Raw genomic sequence first — 13,392 nt, 5'->3', positions numbered from 1 at the left:
AGGTGTGTTCCTCAGTCAAGCCTCTCCACTTTATTTTTTAAGATTTATTTTTATTTTTAATTATGTATACCTATATAGTTTCTTTGTGTGGGTGTGTGCACATCAGTGCAGGTACCTGGGGGAGCTGAAAGAGGACATTGGATTTCTTTGGAGCTAGACTTACAGGCAGTCGCGGGAACCAAAACCTCAACCCTCCGAAAGGCTAGTAAGATTTCTTACGCTCTGGGCCATCTCTCCAGCTCTTTAATTTTTAAGATGAGGTCTCTCTCTGAACATGGAGATCATTGTTTTGGCTAGAGAGCAAACACCAGGCATCTCCCTAGTGCTGGAGTTGCAGGCACACGTGGCTGTTACAGAGATGCTGCCTTCTGAACTCACGCCCCATGCTTACTGTCCTGGCAAGCGCTCTAGCTGCTGCACTGACTCCCCAGCCCTTTAAGACAAACTCTACTGAAATGGGGGAAGGAAGACCCAGGTGGAATTTCAAAGGACAGTTATTTGGAGAGTTTGGTTGTTTGAACACCACATTACTAAAGAATCGCAAACGGAAGAGGAAAAAAAAAGGTGCATATTTCCAATTGTAAGTTAATTGACGATTTCCTGTTATTTTTACCTATACTTCCTCAGAACATGGCTTTGAATGGGCAAGCACTTCCATTCTCTTAGCCCTGTCTTGGTAGTTACAGGGACTTCACCATGATTGCCTGTGCTGGGAAAGCAACACCATCCGCAATCCTTTTATAAAGTGTCTGTTAAATACAACTGTGGAGATCTGTGTCCTTCAGTAGGACACAGAGAAGTATATGAGACAGATTTTTATTGTAATTGAGATGTGTAGGGGCCATTGAATCCTTATTCCTTCTAGATCCTCTCCATTTTTGTTAAAGAACTGAAAACATTAGAAAAGAAACCACATTTAATTTAATCCAAGACACATTTCTTTGGCACAAATCTATCAATAAAGCCAAGTGTAATGTTCTAAGCCATCATTTGCAGATAGTTTTAAGTAACTGTTGCTTGATGTGTTTAACCTTTTGTCACCAAGGCTTTGGCACACGCTCGTCTCTCAGCTGAACTTCTCAGCCAAACCTCTAACTGACTCTTTGCTGAGAGGACTAGGGAGAGACTCAGCAGAGAGGCGAGCACATCCGTGTGAGGGTAAGGAAACATCGATGCCATAAGGCAGATGCAAGCTACCAGATCGCTTTCCCCGAAGGCCAAGCCTGAGACTTATTGTCACTTAGAATAGATAAAAATGAAAGTGTGTCCTCCCACCCCACCTCTGGAAGGGCTGGCTGCTGTCACCAGGAATGCTCCAGGGCAATACCTGGAACAGAGAGTCCACAGAGAGGCTTGTACATGTTTCAGTTGTCTTTTGCCATTTGTTTTGATTACACGTGAAGACGATTTCCCCACGGAACTTCCAAGCACAACTCTGGATACAGCTGGAAGAAGAGTTGCAAGGTCCGTCGCATTTATCTGAAAACAGGAAGAAAAAAAACTAAAAGAAAAGAAAAGCCAGCAAATCAGAGGCCAAAGTATCATCTCCACACTCTTGACAAATGCACGTGGTGTATTCTGGGGCTTTCTTAACAGTTGGCCAAGGAGAAGACATTGAATTGCCTTTGCAGCAGTAAGAAAAGGACCAGTGCTGAAACTAGTGTCCAGATAGAGTGAGCAGGAGGCAGAAAAAGGGGCCTCAGGGTATCCAGAAACCCCTACTGAGAAACCCTGAGGTGGGTGGAAAGGAAAAGACAAAGGAAAGGACATGAGAGCCTTGAATGCTATTGTGATTCAAGTGAGGAACAGGCCCGATGGACGCATGTGTTTGAACATTTGTTCCTCAGTTGGTTGTACTGTCTGGGAGAGGTCATAGCCCTGCCCCCTTTTTTTTAAGCTAAAAATACTAAACAACATTCCAGTGTTCTCGTTAGAAGAGCACTTGAAAAAAATAATCACCACCAGAAAGTCCCCAAACACAACATGATGTACCATGGTTAGCTGTTTGTTTGTTAGTTTGTTGTTTGTTTTGTATGGGCTTTGTTGTTATTGTTGTTGTTGCTGCTGCTGCTGCTGTTGTTGTTATTGTTGTTGTTTTTTCATTTGGTTGGTTGTATGTGTGTGTGTGTGTGTGTGTGTGTGTGTGTGTGTGTGTGTGTGTGTGTGTGTGTAACAGTGATGTTTTATTCTGTTTGGTTTTGTTGTTGCTGCTCCTATTGTTTATTTGTTTTTGACAACTTATGTCCAGAACCGATTGCACTATGCCCCTGTCTGTGAGAGACTACCTTGACTGATGACTGAAGTGAGAAGGCACAGCCTGCTGTGGGCAGCACTAGGTGGGCCTGTGCTGTGTCATAAAGTTAGATGAGCATGAGCTAATGAGTAAGCTAGAAAGCAGCATTTCTCCATAGTTTCTGCTTCAGTGCCTGCTGGAGTTCCTGCCCGGCTTCTCTCAGTGATGGACTGTGATGGAAGTATCCCCTGAAATAACCCTGTTATCATAGCAACGGAAAGTGTACCAGAGCAAGATGGCACATGGGTAGTGTAAGAGTTGCATGACTAAGGGAGAGCAATACCTCGTCTCAACCTAGCTGGGAATGTTGTGTATGAAACCAGTTGCAAGAAAAAAAAATCTATCAATGCACAAAGCACAGAGAATTCATGAGAAGTTGTTGTTGCATTGGAAAGCCTGAGGTCTGGAGACATGCTTGCAGCACTCTCTTAATTTTAGCCCTATCTCCAAATGAATGAAGACTGTTCTACAGTCATACATACCTTGTGTCCACCTAAAGTCATGTTTCCATGGAGATATTCGAAGTTTATCTTCATCCTGAAAAATATAAATTCAAAAAAACATTACCGTGAGATGTTCTCTCTCTACGTAACTTAGAGGAGCCATGTAAACATCAAGAGGAAAGGCGGTCAAGACTAGGAAGGAAGTTGTGGCAGACTCGTGGGATGGTTCTGAGGGAGCATGCTAAACAAGACACAAGTGAGGAAGCACTTGTCTCTAATGGGATAAAGAGGGCTAACCTGGGAATCACTTGATCTTGAAAGATCAAGTTAATGGATGGGGTACTTCTCTTGTAGTCTTAAGAATCCTTGGACTGTTAAGAGATGGCAGAAATGGCAATTACACCATCAAGCTAGCCCCTGCCCACACTGACAGCTAAGGAGAAGCCCCAGTTACTATAAATACATCCTTGGAAGGATGAAAAGAATAGAAAGTAGGACTGTTCACTGGGTTACAATAATCAAATCATGGATCTTCTACACAAGTACAAGAGTATAAGGATAGCCTTGAAGTATAAACTTTGATATGATAAAAAGAATGACATGTGATAAAGGAATGAAGAGTTGATAAAGCAAAACAACTCCCAAAAGCTAACATAAGACCTGGATCTAAGTTGTTCTGCCGCCATCTTAGGTCTTTCTCCTCTGGGCAGCTACCTGTGTACAATCTGTGTAGCTTCCAAAGTGACTGCTACACTCAACTGTTGGCTCCTGGGCCATGTCCTGCCACCTCTTCCTTTGTGGTTGCTGAGGTTGTTCCCTTCTTTTGAAAATTACTATCATGTAACAAACATAAAAAAAAAGATTTTTGGAACAAAAGAGAAAATTACCATCAATAAGGGTAAGGTTATGATCATATGAAAATATGTTTTAATTGGCATGTTACTTATCAGCTATCTAGATGCTTAAGAGAATTGAGGGGTTTCTCTTGGGATCACACAGGGAGAAATCAAACTTACTTTTTTTTGAGTCTTGAGTTTAAAATGAAAACATTCTATGGTCATAAAAAACACCAAACAGCAAACTGTGGTGACCTGGGGCTTCATTCTCACACATGGGGATTTGAACCTGCAGCAGAGAAGAAAGAAGGTAGATTCAGCTGAAGGTGACAACTTCACTTGGCTCACTCAGTGCACACCAGAGGGCCACATCGGTGCAGCCAAAGTCATGGGGAAGATGAAACTCAACAGAGAAAACGCCACCATCAGACAGGCCTGTAGACATGTCTGAGGGTGTTTTTCACAATTTACAACTGATATAAGAGGTCCCAGTCCATTGTGAACAGCTCAACCACCGGGCACATCCTGGCTTCTGTAAGAAAGCAAGCTGAGTAAGCCACGAAGAGCAAACCAGAAGTCAACGTTTATCAGAGTTTTCTAGGGAGTCTGGAATGCTGGCTTTAGTCACTTATAATCCCCTAGCACTGGAAAACGCAATGACAAAAAGAAGCCTGAGGCTGACTGGACAGCCAGTCTAGGCAAATCAGCCAGATCCAGGTTAGTGAAAGGCCCTGTCTGTCTCAAAAATAAAATCCAAAGGCTAGAGAAATGGCTCAGAGATTAAGAGCACTGACTGCTCTTCCAGAGGTCCTGAGTTTAATTCCCAGCAACCAATTGGTGGCTCACAACTACCAATAATGTGATCTGATGCCCTCTTCTGGCATGCAGGTGTACATGCATGCAGAATACTGTATATATAATTAATAAATCTTTAAAACAATTAGATCCAAAGTGACAGAACAAAAAAACAGTATTATTCACACACATACACGAGAGAGACAGACAGACAGACAGACAGACAGACAGACAGACAGACAGAGACACAGAGAGAGATCCAATTACTGTACAGCAGGTCTCTAGTCATGCCCCCAACAAACTATCATCACAACTTTGAAGTTCAGCACATTTCCATGGGGCAATTCAGACCCTTTACTTTCAGAATTTTTTCCTTATAATTTTTCTCTTGAAGGTACAGACACAGAAAAGCAAAACTAGCCTGGATTTTGGAAACAGAGCTGGGTTCCAATGTCCTGTCTACTGTTTATAAACTGACTTAGCTAGCCTGTTTGTCCATTCACCTCTTTAAAAGTAGCATAAATTCATCCTAATGCCCATCATTTATCAAGTGGCTCCTGTTTGCCAGAAACCACATCAGATGTAACAGAGTAAAAATTAAGGGCACTGTCTCCATTGCTTACTCTTCTGCCGTTATAATATAACATAGTGGCCAAGGCCAAGAAGGAGTTTACTTTGGCTTACAGTTTCATAGGGAAGAGTCAATCTTGGAAGAGAAGCATGGCAACAAGCACCAGGGGTTGAAGCAGGAGTAGGAAACTGAAAGCTCACATCTCAATTGCAAGCATGAAGCAGAGGGAGATAACAGGATGGGGGGTGATACTACAAACATTCAAAGCCGGTGCCATACTCCCACCATCAAGGCCACCACCTCCTCAACCTTCCTAAACAGTGCCACTAACTGGGGACTAAGCCTTCAAATGTTGTAGCCAACGGGGGAATATTCTCATTCAAACCACTATACTATCCTTTCCTTAAAGGATGTAGTGGAGACTATAATCAAGACCAAGAAGAGACTTGATACCCTATGAGCATATACAGAGGGAGGAGGTTCCCCTCAGTCACAGTCATAGGGGAGGAGAGTAAAGGGAAAATGGAAGGGAGGGAGGAATGGGAGGATACAAGAGATGGGATGACAATTGAGATGTAATATGAATAAAGTAATAAAATATATTTTAAAAAGCATCCAAATTTCAATATGGAAAAAAAAAGACAAAGACAGGCCAACAGTAATATCATGTACTTACTTCAAGGCTGGGTAGATACAAGTTCTTGGCAAATATCAGAGCCTTTATGCTCTGCTGAAACTCTGAACTTTTGATGCTCACAAGCCACCTTTAGCCTGGAAACAGAGAAAACTCAGTAATCAGGTCTCAGATTCTCCTTGTCGAGACTGAGACTTTCAGGAATCCTGGAATCCTTCAGCCTAAAGGAATCCCAGGTACTTACAGACAGGCTTGCAGAATCTCTTTAAGTTTAAAATTCCAAACCAATGGGAGAAGGGAAAGTACTTTGGCTTATAACATCATCTTGAAAAGCAAGTCTGACTTGTGTGATTGAAAAAAACCTTAAGACATTGAAGAAAGAAACTGAAGATGATATCAGAAGATGCAAAGATCTCCCATGCCCATAGATCCATTGAGTTAATATGGGAAAAAAAATGACCATCCTATCAAAAGCAGTCTATAGATTCAATGCAATCCTCAACAAAATTCTTCACATATCTTAAGAGGACAATTTTTAGCTTCATATGAAAACAAGCAAACAAACAAAAACCAAGAGAGCTAAAAAAAAAAAAATCCTGAGCAACAATAGAACAGCAAGAGGTATCACATGCCCAATTTCAAGTTGCACTATAAAGCATCATAAAAACAGCATGATAAAAGGCACAGAAACAGACATAACAATCAATGACATTGAACTGATGACCCAGACATAAACCCACACACCTATAGACACCTGATTTTTTATAAAGAAGACAGATATGCATACTGGGGAGAAAGGCAATGCCAGCAGATGGTGTTTGTCAAACTGGATGTCCACATGTAGAAGAATCTAAAAAGATTCATCCCTATGACTCTGCACAAAACTCAACTCCCAATGGATCAAAGACTTCAACATAAAACCAGATACACTGAAACTGAGAGAATTGAAAAGGGGAAACTCATTGGCAGCCTTGAACCTATTGGCTCAGAATAAGACTTTCTAAACAAAACACCAATGGCACAGGCACTAAGATCAACAGTTAGTAAATGAGACTTCATGAAAACTGAAAAGCTTCTGCTTGGCTTAGGACACTGTCATTCAGACAAAGCAGCAGCCTATAGACTAGGAAAGGATTATTTATACTAACTACATGTCCGAGAGAGAGAGAGAGAGAGAGAGAGAGAGAGAGAGAGAGAGAGAGAGAGAGAGAGAATTCAAAATATATAAAGAACTCAAGAAACTAAACATTAGGAAAGTGGGTATTCCATCTCAAAAGTGGGTATTCAAATAGCTGAGAAACACTTTAAAATATTTTCTCTTTAGCTATTAAAGAAGTGTAAGTCAATACTACTTTGAGATTTCATCTTATACCCATGAGAATGGCTAAGATCAATAAAAGCAAGTGACAACTCATCTGGTAAGACTGTGTAGCAAGGGGAGCACTCATCTTGTTGCTGATGGGAGTGCAAACTTGTACAGCTAGTATGGAAATCAGTGTGGTGTTTCCTCGAGGAGCTGGGAAGCAAACTACCTCAAGATCCACCTATACCACTCTTGGGCAAATACTCAAAGGATGTTTCATCCTACCACTTGCTCAACCATGTTCATTACTGCTTTATTCATAGTAGGCAGAAATTGAGGGGGGAACTAGATGTCCCTCACCAGAAGAATGGATACTTTGCACAATGGGTTATTACTCAGCTCTTAAAAAGAGTGAGATCATGAAAGTCACCGGTAAATATATAGAACTGAAAAAAAAAAAAGTACCCTGAGTGAAGTATCTCAAGCCCAGAAAGATAAATATGGTATATATTGACCTATATGTGGATATTAGCTGTTAAGTCAATAATAGCAAAACTACAATCCATAGGTACAAAGAAACTATGGTGTTAGGAAAGGGAAATAGAATAGATAGTTATGGGTGTATGTGGGAGAGCTGGAAAGGGAAAATTAAGAAGGGAGTGGGAGAGGAGAGGGGTATGAAGAAGAGAATAAGGGAAGAGGCAGCTAAAATTAAGGGTCATGATTGGGTGTGGTGGTGCACGCCTTTAATCCCAGCCCTGGGGAGGCAGAGGCGAGTGGATCACTGTGAGCTCAAGGTTAGCCTGGTCTACAAAAGCAAGTCCAGGATAGCCAGGACTGTTACACAGAGAAACCTTGTCTCAAAAAAAAAAAAAAAACCTTTGAAAAATAAGGGTCATTTGAGGGGTAGTATAGAAACCTAATACAGCAGAAACTATCTAAAATATATACATCTATGAAGGTGATCTAAATGAAATCACAAAATGACGGGGGAGACAGAACCCCTACTGGTCATCACCAAATGAAGCTCCCAGGACGACTGGGACTAGGTTACATCTAATTGAGCTGATATCCAAAAGGGTCCCATGGGCCTCCTCAAACAACCTAGGCTGTTGCCAGGACCACAGGTTTCTCTCCACAAACTGTCAACAAGGCCCCACTGCTGAAGATAACACCTACCCAACTCATTAAACATGAAAAAGTAAAGCTGGTGTCTACAAAGAGCCTTCACTCCTTTGGTACAGGAAGGTACTCTTCAGGCTATGAGAAGAGAAACATAAACACCAACACAGCTGTCCTGCCTGCAAGACATGCTATAGCAATGATGGCGCCAACCTTGAGGGAATAGCCAGTCAATATCTGAATTGACTGAAGGCCCACTCCACGACATGGAATCCCGTAACAACCTGGTTTGGATGACCAAGAAGCTGGGACTAGATAGCCAAGGACCCAGGGTAAAACTAAGTACTACTCTTTGAGGAAGAGGAAAAGGAGGAGGAGAAGGAGAAAAAGGAGGAGGAAGAGGAGGAGGAGGAGGTGGTGGAGGAGGAGGAGGAGGAGGAGGAGGAGGAGGAGGAGGAGAAGAAGAAGAAGAAGAAGAAGAAGAAGAAGAAGAAGAAGAAGAAGAAGAAGAAGAAGAAGAAGAAGAAGAAGAAGAAGAAACAAAATGGCTCCTGATGACATCCTGCTACTCTCATAGACCAGTGCATTGCTCAGCCATCATCAGAGAAGCTTTCTTCTGCAACAGATGAGAACTACAGAAACTCACAGCCACACATTATGCAGAGAGTGAAAGACCATGGAACCCTCCACCCTAAAGAGAATTTCTCCATCTAATCTCTCCCCTCAGGGCTCCTGGAACCCTGTGGAAGAGGAGGCAAAAACAGTATAAGAATGAAAGGTGGTTGAAGACGCCAAGAAAACAAGGCCCTCTAAATCAACATGATCAAATCTCGGATGAACTCCCAGAGCCTGAGACAGCATTCAAAGCACGAGACACCAGCAAGAGTCTGCACTGGGTCCTCCATATGAATGTTATGCTTCCAGTTTAGTGGGGTTTTTTTTTTTATTAATTGATTCAGATTACATCTCAATTGTTCAGTTTAGTGTTTTTAATAGGGATTCCAGAGGGCACACACAAGCGGATCTCTGATTCTCGTGCCTCCTCTTGGGCTCTTTTCATTCTGTTTGGTTGGATTTGGTTTTACCTTATTACCTTATTATATTTAATTTTTATTTTCTTATTGTATTTTTATCCCTATGAAGCCTGTTTGCTTTCTATTAAGAGATGGGAAGGGAGTGGATCTGGATGAGAGGGAAAGTGAGGAGGAAATGGGCAAAACAGAGGGAGCAGAAACCATAATCCGGATATACTATGTAAGAAAAAAATCTATTGTCAATAAAAGTAAAAAATAAAAAAAGAAAGTCTGAGCAGAGAAACAGAAGCAGGAGGAATAACAGAAGAGCAGTGGTAGCGAATTTGCAAGGACACAGGGATTATTATGGATACAGAATTCCTGATCTTGAACTGTGGGTGGGAAGAAGCGCTGATGTCTGATTGGTGTGTGCTGAACATTGCCACAGGAGACATTGTGCTGATAACAACCATCACAAAGCAGAATTCCAGAGGAGCCTGTGTAAGTCATCTTCCAGTGCCCACACATTTCACAGACACACCTCTGACCTTCAGATTTTTGTTACCATGGCACAATAAGAAACAGCATACATTCTGGGTCAGTGTGCATGTATGAATATAGATAAGTCTACACTGTTCTATATAGAAAACTGAAAATGTAATATTTTGCTTCAAGCATTTTATATAAAAACATGTCTCCCCCAATGCACACTGCCAGGTACGCAGCTGTATCCAGCATTTCTATCTTGTGTGCTGCTTTAATCTACTTGACATCTTCCGAAGCCCTGGCTGTAAATGTATGAGCCTCTAACACACTATCTCCTGTCAGCTAAGAGACAAGGGTCATTGTCATTGTCAGGGTTTTCTAGTTCTTTCACTGACGTGGGCATTCTTAATCCTCCCTCTTTACCCTCCTCCATGATTATTCTAAAATCTCCCTACCAAGGCATCTGTATCAGAGACTCACACTCAGGATCAAATATGTAGAAGAAATTCTGAGGCTTAAATAAAGCCTTTTTCACTAGAAAAAAAAGAAAGAAAGAAAGAAAGAAAACGAAAAAGAAAAGAAAAATGTGCAAATAGATGAAATGCCCAAAGAGGCACTTGTAAATAACAACACCTGTATTTGAGGCGCACAGACAAGGCATGCTTCCCTACACCATTTTCCATCTAGGAATTTTTCTTAAAGCTAACCAGGCTTGCCGGATATGAAGGTAGACACCTGTATTCCTGGTGCACGGGCTGCTGAAGCAGGGGGATTGTGAGTTTGAGGCCATTCTGGGTTACGCAGGAAATTCCTGTCAAAGGAAGAAAGGAAGGAAGACATGGACAGAGGAAGAGACAGAAAAGGAATAAATGAGGAGAGCGACGGAGGAGAAATGAGGAAATGAGGGAGGGAAGGAAAGAGGGAGAGAGCAGGAATGGAGGGAAAAACAAAGAAAGAGGGAGGAAGAGAGGGAGGGAGAGAGACTGACCTTGCCGGATGAAACTCAGGCACAGTGATGTGATGTGATTTACAGAATTCCCCGAAGTAAGGCTTCTGCATTCACAGAGCTCTTGGGGGTATTGGGGGTAACAGATCTAGAAGCTGCAAACTGTCTCGCTCTTTAAGAAGCACTGAGAGGTCTGATATATGTTCTATGTTCCTACCAGCTAAAAAAACTTAACCAGCAAACAACACACACACACACACACACACACACATATACACACACACATACACACATACACACACACATACACACACACACACATACACATACACACACACACATACACATACACACACACATACACACACACATACACATACACACACACACACATACACACACACACACAGAGCCGTAAGCATGACTGTAAGAAACACAAACTTTGATCTCAGCACAATTAGCTGGGCGGTTTCAATCACTGGTGTTATTGTAGTCTGAGATATGGGGTGACATATCATTTGTTACAATAATTGTACGTTAAGGTTCTTTTTTCAGTTACATCACATATTGAGGGAGAATTTGAAAGCTATTATGCAGCTGGAGCCATAACATTCTAATGTTTGCCTGCTCTAGTAAGCAAGGATGAATGATGTAGCTGCTTTAGGTCTATGTCAATGCGGTTTGTCTCGTAAGAAAGAATTGTACGGGATCCACCTCTCTAGAACTCAGGTGTGACCAATGACAAAAGTTGACTTGCTCTGTAAAGTAGTGAATCCGCTGAAAGAATGGGAATTAAAAGATAAAAGAAAGGAATGCCCAAAAGCTCACAACCAGAAGTCATGAGGCAACAGTGTGCAGTAAGCGCTTAGATTTACTTTTGATTTATACCTTCTTAGATTTACTATTGATAAATATTTGAAGTGAACTAAGGTCTGGTGGGATGGCTCAGTGGATAAATGTTCTTGTTTATAAGCCTGACGGCCAGAGTCGGATCACCAGCACCCATGTAAAGAAAGGAAACAGGCACTGGAGAGATGGCTTAGAGGTTAAGAGCATTGCCTGCTCTTCCAAAAGTCCTGAGTTCAATTCCCAGCAACCACATGATGGCTCACAATCATCTACAATAAGGTCTGATGCCCTCTTCTGGCATGGAGGAATACATGCAGGCAGAGGAGAGAACCACTCCATGAAATTGTCCTCTGACCTCACATGCACACTGTGACATGTACCTGCACACACATGCACCATAAATATGAACACATGAAATATTTACAGCACTTAAAGTGAACTTTATATTTTGCATGACTCCAAACTGAAATGTTCCTACAAATGAATTAAATAAAGTCCTCTCTAGTCTTTAGCACCATCTTATATGGTGTAACTTATCTCTTAATAAGATATGTTAAGTGGCTCAGTGCTTAAGAGCACTGTCTGCTCTTCCAGAGGTCCCGAGTTCAATTCCCAGCAACCACATGGTGGCTCACACCATCTATAGTGAGATCTGGTGCCCTCTCCTGGAGTGCAGGAGTACATACAGACTCTATAAATAATAAATAAATCTTAAAACAAAACAAAACAAAAGATATGTTAAGACTATAAATACTACATTAAATGCAACAGGAAGGTATAAATTATTCAAAAGAGCAAAACACAGCTTTCTGGGTGACACGAGGCTATCTCTCCTGGCTGGACAGTTTAGTGGTTCTCAGTGAGTGTCTCACCTTACCCTGTGTGAATACTAAGTGTCACTGCACACACATGGTACTCAGCTCTGTTCAGGAGGATATTCAGCTTATTGGCAAGGCTGTGTGCATCCTTAACCTCTACTGCTATGAACCATAGGTATGGTAGCAGAGAAGCTCCCAGAAGAAAGATAGATCACAGGCTACTTAAATCAAAACCCTAATCCAGTTTTAGGTGTATAGTGGCATGGTAAAAATACCCACTTATCTTAGAAAAGGCCCTGGCTTCAATCTTCTGCGTGTAAAGGAGAGACAAAGACAGAGGGAGAAACAAAGACACCCTAGTAGCCTATGGGAGAAAACAGAATAAGCTGGGTTCTAACAGAACCGTACCACATACATACATATGTATGTATGGATGGATGGATGGATGGGTGGATGGATGGATGGGTGGATGGATGGATGGATATATGGGACAATATATATATGGAACATATATACGGGATAATTGTATATTATCCACCAATTATTTCCCAACTATTTGCAATGGGCACCAAATATGAAAGAAAACAGAAGACAAATTTACCAATCAGGGCAGTTATACCCACTGGCTTCAGTTTTCTTTCAGTTTGGGAGCACTACTCGCTTTCCTCTGGTAGGCAGCGTAGATTTTGTGTGTGTTGGATTAAGTGTCCTAAACTAGGATTCTATGGAACATTAGTTTAATGACATATAAAGATGTTCTACCATCATCCAGGCACGGTGGCACACACCTGCAATCCCAGCACTCAGGAGGCAGAGGCAGGAAGATCACTGTGAGTTCGAGGCCAGCCTGGTCTACAAAGTGAATCCGGGACAACCAAGGCTACACAGAGAAACCTTGTCTTGAAAAACAACAACAACAAAAAAAGATGTTTCATCATCAAGTCAATTTAGGAAATAAATTACACTACCCCAATCTCCCTGTTTCCCTCAACAAGTACTGAGCACACACACATATACACAGCATTGAAATTCTTTCAGTAAAAATAATGACTCATTCAAGTTTTGCCAAAATTACCTCAGCATCAAAAAATGCTTCTGGAGCTGAGGAGAGGTTGGATGGATGGAACAAAGATTACAAGAGCTGGCCGGTCTTTTAGAAGACCCGGGTTCAATTCCTAGCACCCACATGGCAGCTCACACCCTTCTATAGCTCAGGTCCCAGGGACACTCTTTTTGGCCTTTGCAGATACTATACAGACACATATGCAAGCAAAACACCCATA

At 41.8% G+C, this 13,392-nt stretch overlaps 1 protein-coding gene and 1 long non-coding RNA gene across 4 annotated transcripts in view; one reads left to right on the top strand and one right to left on the bottom strand.

Annotated features, from left to right (window-relative positions):
* LOC311581228 overlaps positions 1-13,392 on the top strand; it is a 1,115,569-nt gene that overhangs the window by 976,375 nt on the left and 125,802 nt on the right. The gene's annotated exons all lie outside the window — the stretch shown is intronic.
* Positions 1-13,392, bottom strand: part of LOC311582007 (adhesion G protein-coupled receptor F4-like) — a 42,229-nt gene that overhangs the window by 25,132 nt on the left and 3,705 nt on the right. For 2 of the 3 annotated variants that reach the window (XM_084754633.1, XM_084754631.1), the window contains exons 2-4: positions 3,753-3,861; positions 2,776-2,830; positions 1,328-1,479 (exon numbers count right to left, since the gene is read on the bottom strand). In XM_084754633.1, coding sequence (XP_084610759.1) covers positions 1,328-1,479; positions 2,776-2,830; positions 3,753-3,839 — 294 coding nt within the window. In that variant the 5' untranslated portion in view covers positions 3,840-3,861. Of the gene's footprint in view, positions 1-1,327; positions 1,480-2,775; positions 2,831-3,752; positions 3,862-5,614; positions 5,716-13,392 lie in introns of those variants that run through there. The other variant, XM_084754632.1, reaches the window with a different exon arrangement.

Source organism: Acomys minous (assembly GCF_964271855.1).
Source record: "Acomys minous genome assembly, chromosome: 13".
Lineage (NCBI taxonomy): Eukaryota > Metazoa > Chordata > Mammalia > Rodentia > Muridae > Acomys > Acomys minous.
The sequence above is the reverse complement of the archived record's forward strand: the minus strand, read 5'-3'. Positions and strand labels throughout refer to the sequence as shown.